Source organism: Mycteria americana, chromosome 2 (genome assembly GCF_035582795.1).
Source record: "Mycteria americana isolate JAX WOST 10 ecotype Jacksonville Zoo and Gardens chromosome 2, USCA_MyAme_1.0, whole genome shotgun sequence".
NCBI classification, from domain to species: Eukaryota; Metazoa; Chordata; class Aves; order Ciconiiformes; family Ciconiidae; genus Mycteria; species Mycteria americana.
The window spans coordinates 97201909-97228859 of record NC_134366.1 but is presented as its reverse complement, the minus strand read 5'-3'; the positions used below and the strand labels follow the sequence as shown (position 1 = coordinate 97228859).

General features: G+C 45.6%; 1 protein-coding gene across 1 annotated transcript; it reads left to right on the top strand.

The window, feature by feature from the left end:
• Positions 1-1137: 1137 nt before the first annotated feature.
• UBE2QL1 (ubiquitin conjugating enzyme E2 QL1) lies at positions 1138-19801 on the top strand. The gene is made up of 2 exons (XM_075494071.1): positions 1138-2766; positions 18464-19801. The coding sequence occupies exons 1-2, from the start codon at positions 1915-1917 to the stop codon at positions 18593-18595; spliced, it is 984 nt and encodes a 327-aa protein (XP_075350186.1). The 5' UTR covers positions 1138-1914; the 3' UTR covers positions 18596-19801.
• The last annotated feature ends 7150 nt before the right edge of the window (positions 19802-26951 follow it).

Below are 26951 nucleotides of genomic sequence, written 5' to 3'. Positions count from 1 at the left end.
AAGCTCAAAAGTGAACTGACCGCGACATTTTTTTGGAAGTGAGTCAGTTACCCAGTTTTTGATGAAAACATAATGTGCCTTTGCAGATAGCTTTCAAGAAACCCAGCCAGTTTCCTCCGGAGATCTTCACAGAAGCGCAGCAGTCCTTTCCCAGCGTAGGCCACTCTTCAAAACGTTGGAAGACAGTGTTTTAGGCCACTCCTGGCGAAGGGGGAGTTTGCTTGGGAAAGGTGATATGGAATATAATGCTGCTATATGCACACACTGCCCATTGCTTTACGTCCTCTGCACAACAGATGCAATGACGCTTTGGGCCTTGCCTTCGCTGCTCCCCAGTTCAAAGCATTTATTGCATTTTTTTTCTTTTCCAGCCTCTGAAGGTAAAGAGAGCTGTGGGGACAGAGATTTTCGGAATCAGATTTTCCTTCCTCTGCTACATAGAGGCCCAGGAGGATGGACCTACCTGGTCTGGAGGCAAGCAGGTGTAAGAGGGATGGGATATGTGCATCTGCTGCGCTGAAGAAACAAAGATTATCATGTCATTCCCAACACAAAAAATACAGAAACACACACACACACACACACATTTGCACGTGTATGTACTTATATCTATCTTTCAACCGTGGTTACATATCGATATTTATAGGTGTATGCTTTATGTATGTGATTGTATGCGTTTAGGTGGGTAGATGCACAGTAAATACATATACGCAGGTGCATTTAAATGCAATTATGTCCCTACACATGACCATACAGTTTTTATGTGTCTGCATTATATACGTGCTATATACACGTGCATACGTGTGCACTAAACTCTTAAGTATGACGGTACATACTTTCCTAGCCGTGTGAGCGATGACACACGCATACATACATGTCCGCGCGCAATACCTACCCACGACCCACCCGCCGGCCCTTCCCGGGCTGGCGGCTGGCTACCAGCGCCCCAACCCCCCCTCGCCGCTGTCACCGCCCCCGGCCCGCCGCGCCGGCGGGGCCAGGGCCGGGCCCGCGCTGCCGCAGCGCGGGGCGGAGCGGAGGGGAGCGGAGGGGAGCGGAGCGGAGCGGGACGGCGCGGCGCGGCCGCGCGGCGGCGCTGCGGGACGGGCCCCCGCCGCCTGCCGGCCGCCGCTCCGCCCCCGCCCCGCCGAGGCCCGCAGCGGCGGTGCCGCCAGGCGCGTAGGCAGCGCGGGGTGCGCGGCGCGGCGGGGGCTGCGGCTGCGGCAGGGCTGCCCCGAGCGGCCCCTCTCCCCCCGCCGCAGCCGCGCGGCCCCGTCCGCGGGCGGCGCCGGACAAAGGGCCGGAGCGCGCTCCGCCGCTGAGGGAGGGCGCGGAGGCAGCGGCTGCCGCTGCCGGCCTCTCCCCCCCTCCCCGGGGGGAGGCGCCCGGCGCGGCGCGGGGACCGGCCCGCCGGGGAGCCGCCGGGGATTGGCTCGGCCGGGTGCGAGCCGAAGGTGCTGGGGGAAGCCATCTGCAGCGCAGGCGATTTCGCCCGCGGTGCGCGGGGGGAGGGGGGCTCTCCCTTGCGGGTGGTTGGGGATTTTTTTCTTCGTCCTTCTTTTTTTTTCTTTTTTTTTTTCCTCCCTCTTCACGGGATCATGGCCACGGCAGCGGGGCCGTGATGTCGCCGGGAGCAGCCCCAGTGCTGCAATGCTGCCCGCAGCAGCCCTAGCGAGGGGAGGCGTTTGAGCGGCGGCCGGCGGCCGCACATCCTCCCCGCGGCAGCGCCGCCGCCTTTCTCTCCCCGCCGCCCGCGCCCCCTGCGCCCAGACCGGCGGGAGAGGGGCCTCGCCGCCCGCCCGGCGCCGTCCCCCCCGCCCCCGAACAGCAAATCCGCCGAGCCGGGCTTTAAATTAATAATACAGAACCCCACCGACCCATAAAGGCGAGAGGGAGAGCAGAGCCGCGCGCAACATGGCCACTCTGCTGCGGAAAATCGGGCTGATCCGGCTGCACAACCGGGACACGGAGGACCCCAAGCACCACCACCACCACCACCACCGCAGCAGCAGCAGCCAGCAGGGCTCCTCGCTCAGGGGCAGGGGCAACCAGAAGAACAGCAGCAACAAGCCGCAGCCGCAGGGCCCCCCCGGGGGCGGCGGCGGCTGCAGCAGCAGCAGCAGCGAGAGCAGCCCCGGGGGCCACAAGAACAAGAAGGCGCCGGAGCTCGCCAAGCAGCCCCCGCAGCCGCGCTCGGGCGGCGGCAGGGAGAAGCCGCGGGAGGCGGCCAGGGAGCCCGGCGCCGGTAAGGAGGCGGCGCAGCGGCCCGGCCCCGGTCCCGGCTCGGGCTCCGGCTCCGGCTGCGGGTCGGGGCCGGCGCCGGCGCCGCTGGTGCCGCTGCCGTCGGGGTCGGGGCCGCTGGCGCCCGCGGGCCGGCAGCAGCACTGCACGCAGGTGCGGACGCGGCGGCTGATGAAGGAGCTGCAGGACATCGCGCGGCTCAGCGACCGCTTCATCTCGGTGGAGCTGGTGGACGAGAGCCTCTTCGACTGGAACGTGAAGCTGCACCAGGTGGACAAGGACTCGGTGCTGTGGCAGGACATGAAGGAGACCAACACGGAGTACATCCTGCTCAACCTCACCTTCCCCGACAACTTCCCCTTCTCGCCGCCCTTCATGAGGGTGCTCAGCCCCCGCCTGGAGAACGGCTACGTCCTCGACGGCGGAGCCATCTGCATGGAGCTGCTCACCCCCCGCGGCTGGTCCAGCGCCTACACCGTGGAGGCCGTCATGAGGCAGTTTGCGGCCAGCTTGGTCAAGGGGCAGGTAGGGGGGCCGTGGGCGCTCGCCCTGCGTGCGTGTGGCGGGGGGGAGTGTGTCCCTGCGCGTGTTTGGATGGGAGCCCCAAGGGGCAGCGGGTGAGGGCCCGCCTGCGGCTGACCTTGGCCAGGCCCGGGTGACGGGTCTCCCCCGAGGACCTGGCACCGCTAGTGGGAAGGAGACAGGGACACGCGTGTTTTGCTCTGGGGTCCCTTCTCGGGCAGGTGCGGCCGAGGTACAGGGCAGCTTGGAGGGGCGAGGAGCAGATGCATCCAGCGTGTCCTCCTGCGTGTCTTTTGTCCCTACGCTTGGCTCTGCTGCGTGCGGCACCAAGATGTCATGCCGGTTGCCCCCGAGGGCCACCTCCCTCGCCCCAAAGCAAAAGGGACCCTTCAGGCTCCGGCGGGGTTTGGGATTCGAGTCCTCCTGCCTCCTGCCCTTCGCCAGCTAGTCGGCCATACTTGCTGGTCTCCTGCGTGAAGTGCTGCCGCTGGCGTAGGGCGCGACGCTGGAGCTGCTGCCCCCAGGTCTTTGTCTGGTGCTGTCCAGCATAGCATCCCTCGGGGGACGAGAGGCGACCCCGCTGCGCCCGGGTTTGGGGCTTGGCGCACAGGGCCGAGGCGTGGCGTGGGGTCACACCTGGAATTGCTGCCTGAGCTGCCGGCAAAGTTGTACCAGTTTAAAATCTCCCTACCTGAAAGGAGCAAGTAATTTCGGGTATGTACTGCAGTTACAGCAGCTAGATGGTTCCTGCCAGCTCTCCTCTCCGCCCCGGCACAGGATCTCGTCTGAGCTGAATCGATGCGTTTTGTGCTTTTTTTTTTTTCTCTCCTGCAGAATATGCTTAGAAGAGAAGTATTTCATAAAACGTTTTTAATAAATGGGTAAATATTGACGGTGAAACTCGGTAGCCACTCCTTCTTTGTGGTTATTGTAGTGGGCAATATGCACATGGCTGTGGCAGGGTGGTTCTCCTGTTCACTTCATGAATGCCCTTGAACCCAGGGGACACGCACAGCTCCACGTCTGTCAGTAAAAGATGCTAAGTAACTTCTTAAATTCATATCTTGGCAAGGAGAGGAGGAAAGAGTAAGTAATAACATTTTTAATTTGCTTAAAAATGAGGTTACTCCTGTTTGCCTCTGTGGAACTGCTTGCACGAGCAGAAGTAAAGGCTTGGTTTCTCTTAAGACAGAAAATTAATTTTGATTATTTAATAGACTCTTTTGTAAGTAACTTTTCCTCCTTTTTCCCTGTTTGATTTGGGCCTACTGCTCCTGGTTTTTAACCAGATCGTATTTTTCTCTGCACTGCATTTGAAGAGGTCAAGTTTCCTAGGTCACCTTGGGATATAAAAAACATCTACCAGAAAAAAAAGAGCCTTAATTTACATTGAGCCTGGGGTATGTTGAAGTTGTGTAGCTACTCTTACCGCATCTCACTATTTGTTAACCCATCTCTTTTTTATCATATTTCTCATTATTTTAAACAAGGGTTTAGAAGGACAATGCTAAATTATCTCAATTTCTTTAACAATTCAGCATCTTTCTGCAGTATTGAATGTTGACTGTAACCTGGTTAAATTAAGGTTTACTGGGATCATAAAATAGCTCAGTGAAGAAAAGTACTAAATTGTTTTATTAGTAATAAATATTAAGCTATATAATCTGATAATTTTCTTCCCTAAACCACTTAAGAGATTTCCAGAAAGTAGTAGTAATTTCTGGTAACAGAGGATGTTTATGTGTGCATTATTAATGAACACATTTAAAGTGCAAGAGTTTCAATAACATTCTTCCAGAAGTTTACGAAGTTAATTATAAAAAAAGAGAATGCATGTGGGACAGAATAAGAGGCTGAAATAAATCGCTGCCAGTAACTTAGTAGTTAAATAGGTGTAACATGCACGTTTCAATGTCTTGGAACGTGCCTTCCAAGTGGAAATGTTAATAGGTAATACTGACAATAAATCTAATTTCTGGGTTACAGAGGTGCAGCCCGTGATGGGTTGCCAGCCTGTCATCATAGCCAGGCTCCACGTCATGGGAGCCACGTTTCGGTAATCGCACTCCCCTCGTTATGTAATCTCGACTCCATTGCATAATAGGGCTCAAAATACGACAGGCGCTCCCCTATCCCCGTTTCATTTTTCATTTTACAGCTAATCTACTTTTGACCGTAATTTTTAAGAAATGAAAATAGAGCCGCCGAAACGTTGAGAGCCGAGGCGCTGCATTTCCCAGAGCTGCGGGGCTGGTTTTGGGTAACTTGCCGTGCTGTGGGTAGTCTCGGTGCCTGCAAGGAGCCGTCCTGAACAAATAGCGATGGCTTACACCAGGTTAATTGTGTAATTTCTGTAAGCAGCCTGCACCCTGCAATAGCGTGAAATATTCATCACGCTTGCTATTAATCAGAAAGGCTGGAAGGGCGAGGTCCGTTCTCCACCGCCTCAGAATGACCCTGCGTGAGCAAATGGCGGCAGCCACGAGGCCGAGTGGGAGATGGGGCACTGCCGGCGCCGGTGGGTAAATGGGGCCTTCCAGAGAAATGTCACCGGTGCGCAGCGCCATGATTTAGCGTGAAATCATCGTGAATACTCGAGCCTGCGACGCATCCGAAAGCGCGCCTCGCCGGCGCGGGCACCGGTGTGAGTAGGCAGGACTGAACTCCCCGCCAGCGTACCTTCCTCCTTTTGGCAATTTGCGTGATAAAACCGAGGTGGTTGATTTCATTCAGCGTTTCTCATCGGTCCCGTTTTGCCGAGCTAACTGTAACGCTGCTGTTCTCTGCCGGTTCTTCAGAGAGGAACACAGCACTTCTTGGTCTGTTGTTTTGTCAGAGCTAGTAGTAACCTATGAACATATATAACCTTTTTTTTTTTTTTTTGATGAAGCGATCAAAAAGCAGATGAAACTAACACTGAAAAATACGTTTTCGGGCAGTCAAGATTCTTGACGAGTTCAGATTTTTTTAATGGATTTGACAGGTAAAAGAAAAATTGAGAGAAGTCATTCTGACATCTCACAGGTGAAACATTTCACTCGGGAGTTATGTCCATAAGGAGACGCAAGTGTGCAACACAGAAGTTAAGAGGTAGCACTTTTCCGTTACTTTTCAGCATTGCCTTTGTATGCGGGGAAACCTGGGTCCAGGTTCCCAAACCTAAGCATGTCTCCCAGGGGCTGGATTTTAAAGCAGGGTGGCTGTTTCTCCAGATTTCACCAAGCAGGAACCATACGCCTCAGGTGACCTTGCTTGAGAGATGTCCTCCCTTATGGGATGCATACCCTTGCTTCCTATCACGAATCTGGTGTTGCATTTTTAGATATTTTTTGTCTGGAAAAAAATGTTTAAAATGCGAGAGAGACAATTTCTGTTGGAATGAAACAATTCAACGGTCCTGAACTACGCTTTTTTTTTTTTTTTCCCAGTTTTCAAGTTAAAAAAAAAGTTAATTAGCAAAAAAGTTGGGGCTTGGTTGGTTGGTTGCTTCAATTACTCACACAGCTCTAGTCAGTATCTTGAGGGGAATTCTCAGTACGTCAGAGGCCTAAGACTGTTTATCTGCCTGGGATCCAGAATGTTATTTTTAAAAACTTGGTCTTGTCCTTAACTCAACTGTAGCCTTGGTTTTAAGGGGATGACTTTGTACTCGCTTCCTGCAGAGTCAGCTGCTCGCTGGCTCCCGTCGTCACGGGCGAAAGCTCGGCCCTGCCGAACCGGCAAAATGGTAGCTGTGAGCTGCTGCGGAGCTGGGGTGTCGGCCAAGGAGGTGGGGTGATGCTGACAAAATAATTTCAATACCAGTTGTTTGTTGTCCTGGAGGCAACTGTGCGACATGCCTGTCTAGGCAGAGCCTCCCGTGTCTGTCTGTCTATCCAGGCTGTGGAAGTGGCTCCTTGAGTGTTATTCCTTCTTAGCAGCACCCTTTAAAATGGTTTTATTGATCATTTAAGAGAGAGATTTTAAAAACGAGTCTGTTGCTCTCCGCTTCCTGATAACAGTGCCCTTGTCACGATAATATTAGTAACTGCAGGAAGGAAGGGGGAGCAGTGCTGGTCGTGGGGGAGCGATGAAGCAGCGGGAGGTTCGTCGTGGCTCTCCGTGAGTGACGCACAGGGCTGAGGCCAGCGCCCCAGTTTCGGGGGGGTCATCTCTCTCGTTTGGAAACACGGCGGATGATAAGGTGCCAAGTGAAAGGCAGCAGACTTTGTCCAAAAGTGGGAGAGGATTTTGTGTCCTCTAATAGACTTCTTGTTCCTCACTGGAGAGGAATGGTCTGACGCTGGTTTGGTGGAAGTTTAAAAGAGGACAAAGCTACGTATGCCAATGTCCAAATAATTAATCGGGAATATTTTTCTTCTTTTTTTGAGAACAACGAACACAGCGGCACCTGATGCCTTGAGGACTTTGGGTTTAAGCTTGCAGTAGTGTTGACCAGTAGCAGCCTTGTCCTTTTTATGAGTCCCTTGTTCTCTCTGTGGAGGCTGGGGACAGGACCGCCAGCCAAAGGCAGCGCTCAGGTAACTGGCGAGTCTGCAGATTATGTCCTGGAAAAAGTTCTTTGTTTTGAGGAAAATACTCTCTTATTCTTCCCGTGAATAGAAGGAGCATAAAAATTTTGTCAGGACATACTAAAATAGGAACAGGGAACCCCTAGTTACAAGTACTCTTGCTGTGGTGGGCTTCTATATAATGATTTAAATCAAAAACAAAATATAATTTCTAATTAAGATTTCATTTTCTATAGGAAAATTTCCTGAATTCAAATAAGTTGTTGGTATATAGTACTTTCATCCCTCGTATTGTAATATTGGAGATACCTCAGTGGAATCCCGTTAGTTTGCTTCGAGAGGTATGTGCCTTGTATGACCATTGGTCTGATTTATCTTTCCATTTTAAAAATACAAGTATCCTAGCTGACTTCTACCAGATTGAAACAGGAGAAATGGGCTTATTTTATGAAAAACAGATACAGAAGGTAGCAGTTAATCACAGTCTAAATTACTCCCTCTTCATCCTTTCAAACAAAAGTATGAGTGAGCAGATAGCAGATGGGACTTGCATGCTGTCCAGGAGGTCAGCAGACTCCAGGTCTTTCAAATATGTATAGCAGAAATTAATTGCAAATCCATGGGTTTTCATACTCTAGATGCAGCGTTTGAGGACTGTAGCCATGAATAAATCAGCTAATCTCAAAGGCTGCAGAAATGTATAGAGAACACAGTGGTCTCTGAATTATTTGGAGCCATTGTATCGTATTAGGGCCTTAAAAAATAAAACCGGCTTGCTTTTTGCTTCCCATTAGCTGCCTGAGCAAATGATGCCGGTTATCATCAAGGGAAGAAATGTTGCTTTAGGTCCATGGTTGAAAAACACATAGATTTATATACAAAGATTACAGAGGAGACAAAGAATGTATTATGGGCCTTGTTCCCCATGAAAAGGTATAAATGCTGGGCCAAAGAGGTAACAAAGAATATTGTTTAGCTTCAGAGGAAAATCAGATATGTTGGCCTTCTAAGATTTCTCTTTTATTGCAATTGAGAAACCTAGGATTTTCAAGCTGAAGTTTAAGTGGGAGCATATATATTTGCTATGTTGAGGTGCTCGGACTGATGAATGCGCTGGAAAAAACATTGTTCATGTGTACTCTGATATATTGCTGTTCTGACTATCCACTATTATTATGCAAATATATTCTACTGAGAGGAATGAAGACACAGGGATTCCAACTCATTGAAGTAGGAGGCTGTTTTAATTCTTTTAAAAAGCAGGGGGGGGACATAATCTCCAGTTTACCCCTTCAAAGCATAAAAAGGAAAATTTTAAAATACTTTCAACTATCATCCTTAGTGTTAAAGTAGTTATCACTAAGTTAAATCACTAAATTGAAATAAACTGCTTATTTTAAAACATGCTTTTATGGCAGGAAGAACTAATTTTTCCTGGCAATACTTGGCTGATCTCCTAAATAAGAATTTAAAAGAACTGCCACTTTGGATCATAAGAAAATTGAATTTGCTCAAAAGGGCAAGATTCTCTTTCCCTGAATTATAAAAAACGTCCTCATTTTCTTCAGTGAAAGTGTTTAGATAGAGACAACTGTGTAGCATTTGGGTGTTTTGTCAGATACTTTGTTGAAGAATTGTATTTTTTCAAATGCAGAAAGCCTAGTCCCGAGGGGTGACGTTGTGTCCTCCTGGAGGAGTAACCTAAATAACCCACTTTCTATTGTGAGGAAGATTTACTCTTCCTTATACAGGCTAGCCTTGAAACTATGCAGATTTCCTAGCATCTGCACAATGCCCAGGGATTTCCGTGCATGACCGGAGACTTCCAGATCAAAGATTGGTAACTCCACAGTAATTCTGGTCCTTGTATCGCGGGAGTCTTATTGCCAGGTGTGACCTGAGGCATGTCCCCCGATTGGGCACCTGCTCTCACAAAGTAGGATGCTGGTTAAGTAACATAATATTATCTGCATTTCTTTTTCCCATCTGAGCTCCTTTGAGCTGATGAGAGTCAGTGAAAATCTCTTCTTTTCCTTAACGTATTCAGTCTTTCACATGCAGTTTCCAGTTTACAAATTATCTTCTCCTGTAACTGTCAAAAAAAGGTAATGCTGACATTAGGCGCGAAGGGAGATGGGAAGATGGAAGGATTGCCACATGCAATTACTCTGCGGCTAAACAGGGGGGAACTTCAGGGGCTGCGGTGATTATGCTGTCTGAATGGCTCAAAATATATGTTAAACTTAATGTGCGCAAGATCCAGTTTTCTCACTTGTAAATGGAATACCAGGTTTCTGTTGGATATCATCCTATTTTTGAAAAGTGTGGCTTGGGGCTGGTCTGAGTCGTACTCCGCAGAGTCATTTCTAGAGAGTGCTGAGCACTCGACAGTGTTGGTCTTTAACTCCAGCTGGAAACAGTGGTAATTGAGTAGATCCTGGAAGCTGCAGGACAAGCTGCACGGGAAGGACATGGTACTGTTACCTAACCTGGCTGGCAGTGAAACCAGCACTGCGCTGGGAATTGAAAGAGATAAGCTAGGGAGAAGCATAGCTGTGCTCTGATGAAAATGAATTTGCAGTCCCTATTGATCTGCACGAAACGGGTAGGTGGGCACCACACTTAAGACATTCAGGTGATTCCTGTTCTGCAACAGGACCAAGGTGCCAGTCTGATTTGCCCCGTTGCAGTTAAAAGTCAGACTGAGGAGTGGTACATCAAGTGTGCCTGTTCTCAGCCATGTGTGGCAGATACATGCCTGCCTCGTGCACGTGCAGAGTCTGTCCTTGGAAAATGTCTTTTTATCTGCTTCATGACTTTGTGCGTGGTGTTAAAATCGATGATCCTCATTGATTTAATCCTTTTCTGCACAGAGTCTCCAAAACCCCTGGAACTTCTGCAGTGATAGAACTCCTTGACAGAGTTACAAGTCAGTCACAATGCCAAATCTGCACTCAGAGATGAGTGAAAATAAACCTGAGGAAGGAAGAGTAAGCCTGTGTTATGAAATGGCCTGGAGCTCAGCTGCTTCTCATAGTCAAGCTTTGGGAGCTGTGGAAGGACTGGGTATTTCTCCTCTTTCTAGGTTTGTGTTACAAATGGTAACAAACCCCCAGCTGCAGTAAGACGTGTAGGGCTTATTTCCATAATACGTGCCCATAAAAAAACCTAAAGCATGACAAATCGGAGGAAATTAATGTTACTAATTTTTCAGATTTTCTATGAATTTCTATAAATGTCAAATTTTATATAAATTTGACAAGATCATTTCTATTAAAATATACCTAGTATTGAAGTGTTCTATAATTATTGGGGGGAGGAGGATATTTCACAGTTAGAGCACTTAGGCTGAGGAGAGGTTGCACTTAGGCTGAGGAGAGGTTGATCCGAGTTTAGCTTCCAGGTTTTGCCACTGACTTCAGGTGTAGTCATGGGCAAGTCATATAACTTCACTATATTCCTCTTTCCCACCTATGAAGTACAGAGAATCCTCTTTCCAAAGGTCATTTGAGGATACGTCCTTAAAGCAGTCAGAAGCGGGGGCTCTATGAGTAGATGTCCACATGCATCAGTATGAAACATATCCTAGTCGAGAGATTGACACATTTGTATAAATAGCAGGGGAAAAAGTACATCGGCTTGTGACTCTGATCTTACTGAATTTGGTCTTAACTCGATTAAATGTTCCCAGAAGTAGTCTGCTTTTTACTCCTAGGTTTTTTTTAGCATGGTGAAACTTTGGGAAATGTGGAGGTAGACATTGTTGTCTGGGCTGTAGCTCCTTTGTCTGTATAACCTGTCATAAAGGATCGTTTGCTTTGCTTTGGTTGGATTTACACCCGTGGCTGTGTTTAACCTGGGTAACTTCAGGTTCCTGATGTGGAGGACCTGTGGGCTGATGCAAAGAGGGGCTGTCATGCTCCCAGCCTTTTCACCTGGACTTGCCCTCAGTAACTCTGCTGGTATCCAGTTCCACAGAGAGGTAGTCCTGGGAGCTCAGCAGAAGACTGAAAGAGAAAACATCCCTTTGTCATCTAGACTAGCAGGTGCCCATTTGATGGCAGGGGACAGGGACCATCTCTCTTGACAGAAGGCCACCATGTTGTAAGACAGGACCTTCGGCCCTGGAGATGCGAGAGGCACCTTCCCAAAATGTGGTCGGCTGCCAAAATTTTCCTGTTCTTTTGCCAACGCAGAGTTTGTCCCACCCGTAAAATGCAGGAAGGGAGTTTCTTAACCCTCGTCTGTACTGAAATCATGCTGCTGACTGTGCTGACTTTCGGGAAAGGCGAGGAAGAGCAGCGCAGTGCTCTGTGGCTGTCAGGCAGGGGCTGGGGCTGTAAGTGTTCGTATCGATTAAGAGCTACTTGCACCAGGCTGCACGCAGACGGGTGAGCGTTAATAATTACTCAGCTGGAACTCAGATTTCTTTTTCCTGGACAAAGAACAGTCATGCTCCCAGAAGGAGCAATTTATAGGGTGCTTTAAAGCCGGAACTTGCTGAGTTTTCACTTCTTTGTATGGATTATTCTTAAAAAGGAGACCAAAAAAGGCGTGGAAATACTGCTTCAGAAATTACATATTTGCAGGAAAACATCCCATTTTTAATTCACTTATGCTGCAACATTAACAGTATTTGTCTGCAACGTTTTCTATACTGCTTTGTTTTAGCTATAGCTAATAATTATATATAGCGCAATATAAATTGTGTGCGGTTTTTGAGACATGATTAACTGTGCCTCATCAGTACATGAAGGAAAACAATTATAAACCATGTAACTGGGAGGAGAGACTGTGTATATCGCACTCTAACAGTGATGTTGTGACATATTGCAATCATGACAGTAGCTTACTTTAGCGTTGCTCTACTTTTGAATGCTTCTTTAAAGCCAGTGGAAATATTTTTCTCTGAAAACTTGTTTAAATATTCTAGAATAAGACCGGTTCAGGCTTAAGCACTGTATTCCTCTGTTACTTATCAAAAAAGATTTGAGTATGTTTGCACAGTATGTGGCTTTGAACAGTTGTGTCCCAAAGCCATTAGTCGCTGGCACGTTAGTGGAACATGTTACGTGCTGGAGACTCATAGTGTGCTCCAGCTCTTAGAAAATCCACAGTTTTTGCATCATCCATGGAGAAGCCTGGGATGACAGACCTGGAAAATGGGCATATCCTTGTGGGTCTCCTTCCTGTCCTTGGAGGGATCTCCACAGATGCAGTGTGTGGCACAGTGACTTCCTACAGTCTTTTGTGTACCTCTCTAAACCTTTGCTTGTTTTCCATCTCTTGACATTTACCTAGAAGTGGATCACTAGAGCCTGCTATAGAGATCTCTTAAGAGATGAAGGGAGAAAATGAAATTGTACTCGGGCACCCTTATGCTGGCTTAAATGATGGGCCACATTTAGCCCCATGTGGGGAAGGCAGGTATGATTTGCCCTTGGAAGACGAACCTTGAGTTATTTGCATATGCAGGATTAATGAAAGGAATGCAGGGCTGAGGAGTTTGCGTTAAGACCAGTGCTAACAACGTGAAGGCTCGCCTGCTTCTGAGTCTATGAGCTGCGTACTGTTTGCAATGAATACAACTTTTTGTTAACCAGTCCCGGGAAGAAAGTCTGGATGTGCCTGAAGGGTTTGCTGTGGCATCTCAGAGACGTGTAGCACAGGGGCTTACGTTGTTTCCAGAATAACCTCAGTCCTTTAAGGGCTGATGACTGCGTACAATAAGTCTCTGAAATTTGGGACCTAGTGACACAGGGACTTGCGTCAGGAGAGGGCGGAGCGCAACCTTGAAGGATTCAGGACCTGGCTATGCAGTGCCACAGCTGACCCGTGTTGGCAGTTCAGCTCCAAGTATCTAAGTTGGACTTAGAGACCTCCATAGGTCCCTTCCAGCCAGCACTTTGGTGTTTGTATGATCCTGTGAAAGGCCAGCCACCGTTATGTAGTCCTGTCCTTCCAGGTAGTGCCAAAGTGATGCGACGTGGAAGCAGACCTGATGCTGTGTGCTCTGCCAGAACTGGTGGGTTTTGGTCTGGGAGCTGCTGTAGTTGGTTTGGCAAGAGAGATAAATCCTTTCATCGCTGCCAAAGAAATCTCTTTGAGGCCATCCTGATTCTGGAAATACCAGAGGAAATGTCAGGACTGTTTTTCGTGACACGCAGGCCAGGCGTGGGCAGATACATGGTTGTAGTGGGATTACAGGGCTAAAGAGCTTCAGGCCTCATATTTGGTATCTCTGTACAGGACTTAACTCTGTCTTCGGACTCCTTCGTGGCATGCTGTTGTTGGGGAAGAAGAGATATGGCACATTGCCGATAATGATACTGAAGAACTTCAAAGAGCTGCTAGATGTTGAGTTGAATATTTTTGAGGATGCGCTTCAGTGTCACGTGGTGTTCTCAAGGGGAGGACGTGCTCATGTGTTCATGATTGTGGAAACAGTGGAGACTACTGTGGCATCACTGAGAAGAAGAAAAGCTCCCAGACTTGCCCGCAGTGCTCTGTAAATGCGGGTGGCAAATCATATGAGATCTACCTCGGGTCTTTTGCTGAATATGGCGGGAGGGAGCGGTCCCTCGGTATGGCCAGGGTCCTGAGAAGGCTACCCGCAGCAGGCTGCTCCAGGCGGTCTTTCTCCTAGCAGTTATCAGGGTTATAGACCGGGTCCTTACCAGCTGTTTGTTCCAACTCGTTAGTTTGGGTAAAGAGTAGAGGAGGGGCGTGCAATTGCTCACCGTGCCGTGCAAACTGGGCGCAGCAGGAGCACAAGCGGGTGAGGAGGCCGAGTGCAGCACATGTCCCCCTGCATGTCGGCGTGGCTGCCTAACCACGGGGATGCTGTGGCATTACTTTTACCTTTCATGTGTTTCTATCTTGTTAAAATTATATCTTGATAAGTATATGAAGTCATAGCAGATGGCAAAATCTGAAATGTTCTCTCCAACTCTTTTATTTTAATTAGGTTTTCAGTTATCCCTTTATGAAAAGCAGTGTGTGAGTGTCTGAAAGTATTGCAAGTATTTAAATAAGCTCCTGGTGTGACTTCTCAGAGCTAAAGTCAACATTAATATCTTTATGAAAGGCTTTCTTGGGTTTTCTCTGTTTTTAATCTTTTGTGGAATGTTTTGATCTTGTTCAGATATCGGTTTGATATCTTTTCTTGATTTGGTGCTGGACACATCAAAACATTGGCCGTGCAAATGATCTGTATTCCTTACCATGGCAGTAGTGACGTGCATGGTTTAGAGATTGGTCAAAATGCAGTTGTGCGCAATTAAGCTATGGCCAGCACTGTATTTACCTATTGTATTGACCATATACTCTGGTGAGACCCCACCTGGAGTACTGGGTCCAGCTCTGGAGCCCTCAGCCCAGGAAGGGCATGGACCTGTTGGAGCGGGTCCAGAGGAGGGCCACAAAAATGCTCAGAGGGATGGAACCCCTCTCCTATGAGGGAAGGCTGAGAGACTTGGGGTTGTTCAGCCTGGAGAAGAGAAGGCTCCGGGGAGACCTTATTGTGGTCTTTCAGTAATTAAAGGGGGCTTATAAGAAAGATGGGGACAAACTTTTTAGCAGGGCCTGTTGCGATAGGACAAGGGGTAATGGTTTTAAACTAGAAGAGGGTAGATTTAGACTAGATATAAGGAAGAAATGTTTTACAATGAGGGTGTTGAGGCACTGGAACAGGTTGCCCAGAGAGGTAGTGGAGGCCCCATCCCTGGAAACATTCAAAGTCAGGTTGGACGGGGCTCTGAGCAACCTGATCTAGTTGAAGATGTCCCTGCTCATTGCAGGGGGGTTGGACTAGATGACCTGTAAAGGTCCTTTCCAACCCAAACTATTCTATGATTCTATATTTGTCATATTTACAGAATGCAGCAGCTCATAGTCTCCTGACCAGAGTTAAAATGACTGCATGTTTAAGCAGAAGTCTGAAAATTAGCTGTAGTCAGAGCTGGTAACAGTGCCTGTTAAAACGTTTGACACTTTCTTTTATAATTGCATCCAAAATGCCATTTTTTAGTTAACTTGGGAGGAGTTTTGTGGGAATGGCAAAAAGCTAAAAATCCTTAAGACAGTAGATACCACCTGAGCATAGACTGAAAAGCATCTGAACTGTGTCGACTGAAATTCCACCCTTCTTTCTTTTTACCTCAGGTTTACTTGAGGCACCAAAAAGGGAAACTTTCAGTCCATGAGGTTAAATTTTATCCAAATTATAAACACCTGGCAGGATATTGGTTAATAATAGACAGTGCTAACCATGCCACCCATAGTTTCTGTATAAACATAGAAATCCATGGACTACAGCGGGGTAGAATTAGCTGGTCTTTGATGATGCAGTTGACATACAACCTGCATATGGTACCAGAATGCATTTTAGAAGTGGATTTAATGATTCGTTACATTGATAACAAAGAAATATGAGAATAAACTCGTGGAACAAAGCTCATTTCATCTGCTGTGGCTCCAGTAACATTTTAGATGATGCGATGATGGTATTCACTGCATTATTGCAACACCAAAAAATTCTTACTTTCCTTGTTTGAAAGCAGTAAGTAGCTGACACTGAACATGAGCGATAGCAAAGATCTTTCTCAATGCAAAGATCCTATTTCTAGGTACAGATCAGTATTAATACTTCGATAAAGCTGGGGAAGACATGGATCATGCTGTGCTAGGTGCTATGCACACAATTCAGAAAGGTATCAAAGCCTTCAATGATAAAAAATAATATGTATAAGACAAGAGGTGGCAAATGGACCTAATCCAGAAATTAAGTAGTAGAGTAAGTTTATATTTACTTTGAAAGTATTTCATTGGTGAGATTTTGAGGACAGCATTTCCTGTGCTGATTTCATCTTCTGTTGCACTCTGCTGTATCTTTTCGTATGTTTCTCCAAGTATGCTTCCAACAAAAGCTCAGATTAGGAAGAAAATAAAATATGTTTTGTAACAACAAAAATACTCCTGCAGGATATGTAAGGTAATTAGTCAATGAGATTTTAAAAATATGTTACCCAGTTTTATTTAATTATTCCTTTTGTCACAACTAAAAAGAAACATTTTCTAAGAAAATTCATTAGCGGGGTTAAATCGAGTACCATTCAGATCATCCTTATTTGGGAAATATTAATTGCCAAATTAGTACGGGGATGGGGAAGGTGTCTTGCTGTTTAGTCTATCAAGGGGTATTTAAAGAGGAAATACATTGCTAGTCTGTAAATGGCGACTAGGGAGAAAGGCGAGGAAAAGCATCAAAAGGTAAAATAGCTATTTTTGTGAAAACCAAATGGGTATAAATTGGCTGTGAATAAATCGAGGTGGGAATTAGAGGCTGTTCCTAATCTTTAGTTAAGGTAGGCTCTGAAAGAGAAGTCAAACCACACAGAAAAATGCCTTATTAAAACAGGAGTAGGAAACAGCTTTTTTATCTCATGTGTCCATAGTTTTGTTATAATAGGAATGGTGCTGAACACAAAAGCATCTCTGTGCAATATTGTGACAGCTTTCTAGAACAAAATGATTTGTCCACACTGCAGACTAATCTTACTCACTTTAGTCTGTAAAAATAACTTTGATACTCCCGAGGACAGAGTTTGTTTTCTTTTTTTCCCCTTTTTTTCAGCTCCGTATACCTGATTGTTTTCTCAGTATTATTTGTTGCATGCGATTATGAATGACAATTTTCAGCTTAAATTCCAAATTGACAGTAAAATACGGGAGGCAAAAGATGCAGCCTGATGCATCATTTGGAGCAAAAGAATGGAAAAAATTAGAACATACTAACTTGGTTCTTAATGCTTCTAACACTGTAATATGGTATTTGCTCATCAAATACCACTTATTCTAAAAAAGGCTTTCAGTGCAGTCTATCAAACAGTTATTAAAATTATTAGACTTGTTACTCCAATAATCTCCTATTTTGTGACAAATCCAATAGGCATACTTTAAAGGGTATTGTTGCTGTAGAGTGGAGTAAATCTGCAGCTATATATCTTTCTTGTGTCTCTGTTAGTTGGTAATTGACATGGACCAATGTGAAAAATAAGGTAAGCTATTAATAACTCAGTAAATGTCCCTGTTGCCAAACAAGGGTTTGAAATTACATACTGCCGTGCATTTAGAGGTAATATTTAATTGCAAAGTAATAAAGATGCAGTATGTTTAAATGTGCATATTTTCATTTATTACCAAACTTGTCATGAAGGGGTAGTAAACAAATTTGAGTTTTTTATGTAGGTTGGAAACAAGTTGGTTTTAAGGTGCTCCTGCCTTTAAGAAATGCCAGGGCTATTTGTTTCTCACGGGTCAGATTAGAAGAAGAATGGAGTGTGTTTCGTGGGATGGATGTAATTTTTAGTGACGCTCTGCATTGGCAGCGGGGTCACGGGTACCCCTGAGACGTAGCACGCAGAAACACTCTGCTTTTATGATGGTTCTCCAGGGTCCTCCACTCCGTGATGCTCGCACCGCCGACTATATTGCGAGCGTGGCATCAAAACTGGTTTGAAACCTCTTTCCGTCTCCCAGCCCCGAGCTGGTACCTCGGCACCACTTGCAGCAGCCTGCCTCCTTCACCCACAGCCGCTGGCCCTGGGGGACCGGGGGGGCTGGGGACCCCCATCCCCTCCTGCGGCTGAAAAGGGCTGCGGGGAACGCTCACAAAACCCGCCTGTCCCCAGGAGCCGGTGGAAAGCGGCACCCCGCCATGCCGAGGCCCCGTTTCTGTGGCGTATCGGTGTGCTCCTCACGGTCCCTGTCTGCTTAGGGCTGCGGCCCTGACCGTACGGGGTGGGCGCGAGGGTCCGCACGCCAAACGCTTTATGGTAGAGGTCCCTTCGTTTGTTGGCAGGGGTCCCCGCGCGGCAGAGAGGGAGGCGAGCCGTGCAGCGCGGCCACAGCAGCGGCCGCTGGTTGCTGCATGCAGGGCAGCGTGCCAGCACGGGGGCTCGCCGGGAAGAAATAGCCCGGCAGATGTCTTCCCTTCCGCCCCCCCCCCCTTTACTGCGTATCATTTTTAATCATCTCTAATAATGTAGTTGTCTGCCCCAGTTTGGGAACTCTGCTTTCTGGTACCCGTAAGTGAATGCCTCTTGGCTTGATGCGTTGAAAAGTTAAGCTGTGGTTTCCAGCTGCGTGTTCACATGTTTAATGAAGGTTTTCTTTTTTGTTTGGTGCAGGGCCGTATCTGCAGAAAAGCTGGCAAATCAAAAAAGTCATTCAGTCGAAAGGAAGCTGAAGCAACATTTAAGAGTTTGGTGAAGACCCATGAAAAATATGGGTGGGTCACCCCGCCCGTCTCTGATGGCTGATGTTAGCAACCTGCACTTGACAAAAATGCTGAACAAAAGTACTGTGACATCTCCTCAGTGCTGTACACCGCCCATCCTTTTCTACTTCAGCTTCAGTTACATACCATGAATGTCACGGAGACATCTAAGTTATTTATGAACAGATGTGTTTACAGAGGGAGAGAAAAAAAAATGCTGTGTAGGATTATGTTTCAAGACTGGAGAATGGTCATCATTGAAGTCACTTGAGCGGATGCTGAGATTGAGTCATTTGCCCCCATACAGCCCACATTGTCTTCAGCTTCTTTCCATGACAGCAGCACCAAACAGCAGTACTGGAAACTCTATCCATTACTGCTCAGTTCATTTAAATGTAAATGAAACAGTTAATATTTAATAGGGAAGCAGTGCATTGCAGGTACATGTTTGCTGTGCTGTTTATCTTTGTCTCCTAGCAGGTCAACATAACTTGAAGATTTGTCTTTATGTGGAACTGTGGTCTGCTGTGACTAAATTTAGACCTCATTTGTGCTCTATATATGACCTTTAATTCATAAATGAAACCAGAATTAAAATGCTGAAAGGTCCTAGTGTTGAAAAATTACTAAGTGGAATCACCCAACCGGTTACAATGTGCTATCTATGCTGATATTGTGATGTGCTGTTCAGAAATAAACCAGTGCAGTTAGCTGAAGGTTAGGTGGTTTTTTTAAACACATCCATGCCAGGGCTTGGAGTGGTTGGTTGGTGGTAGCAGAACCTTTATTACCCTGCCGGTACCTTCTGCAGTAGCATGTGGCCTGTCAGTTCTTCAAAAGGGCAAAACAAATGAATGGAAATGGACAAAGCAACCTTAAAAAATATCTGCTTAATTTCAAAATGATATGCCAGTAACAGAGTAAAAATTTTCAAGTCAAATGGAACATGGTTTGTAAGATGATTTGCATGACTGGAATTTTCTTTTTTATTTTCACTCAATAGACATTGTATGTACTTAGAGCCCAGTATCTGAGAAAACCCACTGATGTATATAAATGTCCTCTTATTTAATCATTAAGATTTAAGTTTTCTGGTAAACAAATTGAAAAAAAAAAAAAAAAAACTTTCTAAGGGACTCCATAAAAGCTGAAGGTAATGTTTAGAATGGTATAAGAAAAGCATTAAAAATGTGCATTCCGAATGGAAAATCGTATTGGACACACGCTGAATAAAATCACCAGTATCGTTTCTGTTGCCTCAGGAATTCAATCATTTTGGCCAACTTTTGTATTCAAAGCAATAGGTTTTCTGTTGTGAAATTGTAGACACCTTATAGATGTATCTGTTGTGGTGATATTTTAATTGAAAGCAGGACAGTATCGATTGTAAGACTAATATGGAGGGGGAAAACTGTGTGTTTGAAAACACTTTCCGTTATATGGCTAACGCTAGACCAAATCGAAATGGTTGACCAGTTTCTGTTTGTATTACAGCAACAGTGGAGACTATACAGAGTTTTGGGGTTTGGAGTTCAATGTAAAACTACACACAGCAGAGAAGAACAGAACAGTAACAAAGGACAATGGAGTTCAAACAGAAGCGAAGAAGCAGCAGAGCAGATATTCTTGCGGTACTGGTGCAAAAAACACTGCTCGGTTTATCTGCAGATGCTTTGCCAGTGTAGCAGTTTTTCAGCTAGACAGGGAGAATAATTAAAGCCTTCACAAAAATGGTTATGCAGGTCAGCCACTCAGTTTCGTGGACATAGCTGGTTTCTTTACACTTCTCATCTCCATCAGCTGCCTCTTCTCTTTCTCCTCTGACCGTTTGTGGTACCCACCTGGTGTGCCTTATCTGAGTTATAAATGGAAATGCTGCATACCGCAAATCTGCACAGATCTTGCTGTGATTTATCTCACCCTGTTTTATACTTGGAGACGATGCTGTAATCAGTGTATATATACTTTTCCTCTCAAACTGTGTATCAATTCTGTGCATCCAGCAGCAGAATGTGTCTTTCGAGTCAGGAATAACATTTCAAGTAATTTATTAACTCAGTTTTATAAACATTTCTTTTTTGCTATCCTTTATGAAAGAGGAAACTAGTATGTTTAGTTAGGCATCAAATAATTTGCAATCCCTGGTGGGACTCCCTGAGAACATATAGAGAGATCTAGCACTGGAAAGCATAAGGTTTGTTATTTCCCTTCGGAAAAGCTCTTCCCTCATCAGCACAGTAAAATTATGTTAAAAGCAGTGTGAAGGTGTGGTAAGTCTTTGGGGGGGATTATTTCTTTTTCTGCTGTTTTTTAACCTGTCTCTTTTTTCTGTCAGTGGGTTATTTTAAATCTTCCTGAGAACCATATCTTTAATATTTAATTAAAGGGTTAGCTAAAAGGAAGGTAGTGGGTGGATTGCTACCACTTCCCTCAAACCTACTTATTATGTGTCTTCTTAAGTGTGCTTTAAATAGTTATAGCAAACATCATCGCTAAAAATCACAGTCACTTTCTGGCTGTAGGAGGTTCTCTGTATCACTCGGAGTCTTGGAGCAGTGGGAGAGGCAAATCAAAAAAATCTGGAGTGCTTTGAAGCTGTAGCAGAAGGGGAGCAGAGCGCGTGTGATAAGCTGCAGCAAAAAATCGTGCAAGGAAGAAAGACGGAAAAGTACGCTGCATGAACTAGGGCAGGATGAAGTTCCTGCTGCACCAAAAATAAAACTGCTCCTACTGAAGACACGATGGCTTATAGCAGGAGCAGCCTGTGCTGAGGGAGATGCAGGAAAAAGGGGACGGCAGGGAGCGCAGAAGCATTGCGCTTCTGACCAGGGAGGAAGGGAGATGGCTAGGAATGTAGTTAACTAAGAGATTTAGGAAGACGGTTGATCTATTTTAGGGAAAATTAGTTCATGGTTTTTGTCTAGCTGTACGCTAGACAGGTTCTACTTTCTCTGCAACAGACAAAGCTAAAAAAAGTAAATGAGAAAATTGGGAAAGGAAAGGTGCGTGAGAGGAAGGAAGAGAGCGAGACCTGAGGGAGAGAGAAGTATAGGCTGGGGAAGATACAACTGGGCAGCTAAAACACAGGATAAAAAAAGCCCGATCATGGAAGGGGATGAAACGAGGGGTCAAAGGAGAACAGCACAGCACAGTACCACAAAAGAAGCCACAAGGAGGGCTGAAGGACAGCAGGTTTAGATAGGACCTACTGCAGGAGCTGATTGCAGGGCTGCTCCAGGTGCCTTTCTTGAGGGAGCTTCAGTGAAAAAGATCCTATAATGCCCTTCTTGTTTGGATCCTAGAAAGTGGTACGTGCTTCCTCCTTGCTCTGTTCTCCTGGCAGCTGGGAAGGATGTTAAGATTTGGAGCTGTGGTGTGAAACTCAAATCAGGCTGTCACCTCACTTCTGTGACTGAGAAATAAAGCCAAGCGTCATTCCCAGATCCTAAACTCAAGGAGGCCAAAATCAAAATAGATTAGCCAGTTGTCTGCTTTGTCAAAGTTCCCCAATATCAAAGAAGTGGGGGGATTTTTTTTTTTGCAGACAGTAAACATCAATATTCTCCCTTTATCCAGTCAAAAAACTCCTTAGGATGTCTTGTAAAATTAGCAGTCAGCGCAGGTCCTCCAGCTCTCATTAGACCCATTTAATCAGGAATATTATTTTCCATCTGCTGTCCCCAGAACAGATGATTAATTTGAAACTAACATCTGGGGAGGTGTGAAGTTGCATTAGGAAGTTACTGCCTGGCTTTTTTAGAATATGTCCTTTTGGAGGACCTTCTTTGAGTCTGAAAAAGCTACTTGACTGAATACAGGCACTGAACAAAGAAAGCTTATGATAAAGGAAGAAAGCTGTCTCTGAATACCTAAACACTGAAGGATCTCCACAAAGAGCAGAGCTGGTGATTTATATGGGAACGTATTTCTGTGTCATTAGAAATTGGTCCTAAAAACTCAACAGTCAAGAACTCAGCAAAGACCTCTTGAACTTGCCTTGTTTTCTCTCCCAAAGGCAGCGTGTCTCCTTCATTCCAGCCCAAACTTCAGCCCTGAGTCCAAAGAAAGATAATAGGTATGGTCTGTTTATTTGGTGCTATGACACTGTACTATATAAAAAAAAGACTCATTTCATTCTCCTCATCCAAAGCAGTACATAAGATCCTAAAATGGAGCTTCTTGCGTAAATAGCAGGGTTGGGACAAAACCTTTCTAGTATGACAAAAACCACATGATATGCTTGTGATACATATATATGCTTTTAGAAAACTCATTTAGAAAGACGTATTCAGAATCACAGCTGCCAAGCAGTGATCGCTGTCACGGCCAGTGCACTGATGTGTATGTACTGTCTATTCCACAGGAACTTGCAATAGAAAGAAATCTATTCTTGATAGGCTGACTATACAGAGAAAATACTGTAGAACTAACTGGTATTTGGGATTTAAATCTCTGGGTTTTCTTCACCACATTTTACTCTTTTTTTTTTTTTTCCAAGATTTTCAGGCAGACACAGAGCCGTAGCATCTTCATTTTACACTAGCAGCATGGCCAGCGTGGTTATTTACATGACTCCAACGAGGTGGTCAATTATGCACGCCCTTCTTGTTGATGAGGTTTTTAGAGGATAACTGTCTTCCAGCTGAATGCCTGGGTGTGGAGCTTGGCTGATGTACTGAGGATTTACTTTTTAGCATTACATGGGCAGATGCGACGCATGCTCAGGCATCTGAAGGCTTAGCTGAAATTACATGGGGAAGCATTTGCATAGAGTCAGTGTGAAAGGTTTGTCTCTTCCACGCGGGAATTCTGGTGAAGAAGGTTCCTCTCAAACTGTACTATGAACTAAACTAACAGAATTAAGCAGGCCAACCTGCTGCTACAATATAATTTTCCAGTTACGTATCCCCTCCCTGACAAGCACCAACCTACATTAAATAGCCTGCTACAGGCATCACATTTTAGAAGGCAACAGTCAGTAGAGATGCCGATGAAAAGCTGCTGGGTACGTATCTCCTCCAGCCTTCCTGGTGCATTCCTGGGGGGAAGATGCAGCCCTGATCCAAGTGAACGAGAGAGACGTAGCGGGCTGTGCACATGCACTAAGAGCACGCACTGCCCTGCAAAATGCCAGCTGTGGGAAGCTGGGGGCACAAGCTCTGAGCTTACCTAGGCAACGTGCATCCTGTCTTGTATTCATATACCTATCTTGCAAATACTTCACAAACATGTATATTAATCGGATCGAGTCAAAGGGTTCAGTACATCTCCGACCCGAGTTCAGCTTTGCAGAGCAGATGGGTTACTAAATACGCACTGGAGGTTTTCGTGGAAGTTAGTGACACATTTAAAGTTTGGCGTTGCTCGCTCTGGAGAATAAAGTGGCTGTCAAACTAGGTCTGAGGACAAATAGGTTGAAAGTGAGTCACCTGCTATTATCAGCACAGCTGCACTGGAGAGGTGGTTTCCTTTGCACATCAAAGGGTAGAGGTGAGGTACTGCAGCAAGAGCAGCCAGTAGGACATTGCAAGAAGTTACAAAGACAGAGCTTGTTTCTGTTCCGGCCCCCTCCGTACTATTGACTACTTAATTGCATCGCCTTAAAATGTACACTGCTCTGCTTTGTAAATTTTAGCCCCCTTTATATCACTTCAAAGTTCTACTGATACGCTAAGGAAACCTTAAAACAAGTCATGTAAATTTACATTTAAAGCCTGCATTTCAATCTAGAAGCATGCAAATGCCATGCTGACACCTGTCAAATTTCACCAGCAGCTTCCTCACACTAGTAAGTCTTGGACAAATCAGTGATGACGGTAGTTAACACAAAAATAGAAACTGTGTAATTTGGACGTTTGAGTTAGTCTTTTCCCCCATTGCTTTGTCTTTCAGTTTGATTGACTTCAGATGAGAACGTCAAGCTAACAGCAGTGAAACTGTCAGAGTGTTGTTTATTTATAACAGTTCCTTTTGTTCGTGCTGCTAAATAAGGTGGCAATAAATATTCATTGCAGTTGTGTTTCACCAAATGGGAATTCAGAGATAACTCCTCACACTCTGAAAACTTTGCATTTTATACTTAGTGTTTGCCACCACACTTAGCATTCATTATCTTTTGCTGTCAAGTATTCTTGTGTTTTCTTACGCAGTGACCTCATGTGTTTTAAATTATTTGTGGTTTACTAACAGAAATATTTGAAGTATCTTGCAGGTCCTCTTAGCAAAATCAGTGAAATGTAACTGAACCAAATCTAATTATCTGTATGATTTAGAGGAGTTCTTCACTTGCCATTTGCATTAACAAGATCCGTAGACTTTTACTAAAGATTCCCCTTCTGAAGTCCCTCAACAAACCCAAGACTTCAAATTCAGCATGAAATACATGCTGACATGGATTAGCATGCATCTTGGGAATGAAAGCAGACCATCCTTAAGAGAAATTTAAACCTTTTCTTCATTTATGCCGGCATCGGTTAGTTCTGAGAATGTATGATAACAATACACACATGGGTAATGCCTTGTACTGGATGAGATTGTTGTTATTATTTAATTATTAAATAAATATCATGTTATAATGTATTAATAGAATTTATGATAATCCCACCAAATTGGGAGGACTGATCGATATCCTGGAAGGCAGGGCTCCCATTCGGAGGGACCTGGACAAGCTGAAGGAATGGGCCAACAGGAACTTCATGAACTTCGGCAATGACAGGTGCTAAGCCCTGTACTTTGAATGGAGCCACCCAGTTCATCAGTGCAGGCTGGCGGTGGGCTGGCCAGCTTGCAGCTGGGCAGGAAAGGACTTGGAGGCCCGGGTGGACAGCAGAGTTACAAGGGATCAACAGTGTGCCCTTGTCTTAATGAAGACTAGCCACATACTGGGCTGCACTGGCAAAAGTATAGCCAACTGGTCAAGGAAAGTGATTCTTTTCCTGTATTCATCACTTGTGAGTTGACACCTGGAGTACTGTGTCCAGTTTTGGCCCCCCAGAACACGGCACTTTTTCACAAATTGGAGGGAATCCAGTGGAGGGGCACCAAGACGTTTAGGGGTCCGGAGCCTGTGATGTGCGGGAAGAGGCTGAGAGAGCAGGTTCTGCTCAGCCTGGAAAGAGAAGGCTGAGAGGGGGCTGATTGCAGTCTTCCACTACCTAGAAAGGGATTACAGAGAAGATGGAGCCATACTCCTCTCTGAGATGAAGAGCCAAAGAGCAAGAGGCAGCAGACACAAGTTGCAGCAAGCAAGGTCCCAGCTGGATGGAGCGAAGAACCTCTTCACCATGTAAGCAGGCAAGCACTAGAGTAAGTTGCCCAGAAATAATGGAATCTCCATCGTGGGAGATTTTTGGGACTCAACTTGATAATGCCCTGAGTAACCTGATCCAGCTTTGAAGTTAGCCCTGCTTGAAGCAGGGGTCTGGACTAGAGATCTCCATAGGTCTCTTCCAAATGAAATGTTTCTATAATTCTATTATATTATTTATATTATGAATTTTGCTATTCAGAGGTATTGGGGAAACAAATTTCATGGCCAAAAATATGCCTGTGAAGCTCCCCCTGATTCATAAAGCTGCTAACCTCTGGGAGGAGCCAGCTGATCATGACTCCGTACCTAGCGTAACGTACCCCCTTCCAAGCACCCTATGGTCTAACTTAACTGCATGGATGTAGGTGTATAAAGTTGTGCAAACACCTGTTGAAGGTGTCACTAATTAGCATATCCACACTAGAATTTTTGCATACATAAACCAGCTACCAGTCCACTGTAATAAATATTTTCCATGTAAATAGGTGTTTTGAGAGAACTTCTTTTAATTCTGTTTTCCCTGAAGAACTTTAAGCTTAATAGGCTTTTCATGTTGTCTGTTTCCCTGCAAGGCAAGATTGAAAAATACATCCTTCAGCAGAGAGAATAGGAAGGAAACCACATAAAGCAAGCCTGGAGCTTACAGATGGGATCTTCTGCAGGAAAATTCTCTGAATTCTGGAAAGCAAGTTACTGTAATTGAAGCTGTTTCACATTGCAAGGCTTTCATGATTGCTAAGGTGAGCTATTCTTGGATTCCTACGGCCAAAGCCCCTCTCCTTGATCTTGCCCTGGTTTTACCCGCATCCTCTAAACATTCTGCAAATTACTGTCAGGCGAAAAGGATTTTGGTGGCATTTCTGACAGGGACTTTCACTTGGAATATATCACAGTACAGTTTATCTGCTTGCGTTTGATGTCCCCATTCTGCTGCACAACACATCCCAGTCTGGTCAACACACGTATTTCCCCTCTCCACCTTGTAGAGTCAAAGACGGCCAGTGTAAGGACCTGGATTTGTCTTTCCTTCCCTGCTCCCTGGTATGCTTTGCATCACTATTCCTGGATAGGAAAGCCTTCTCTGATGGCA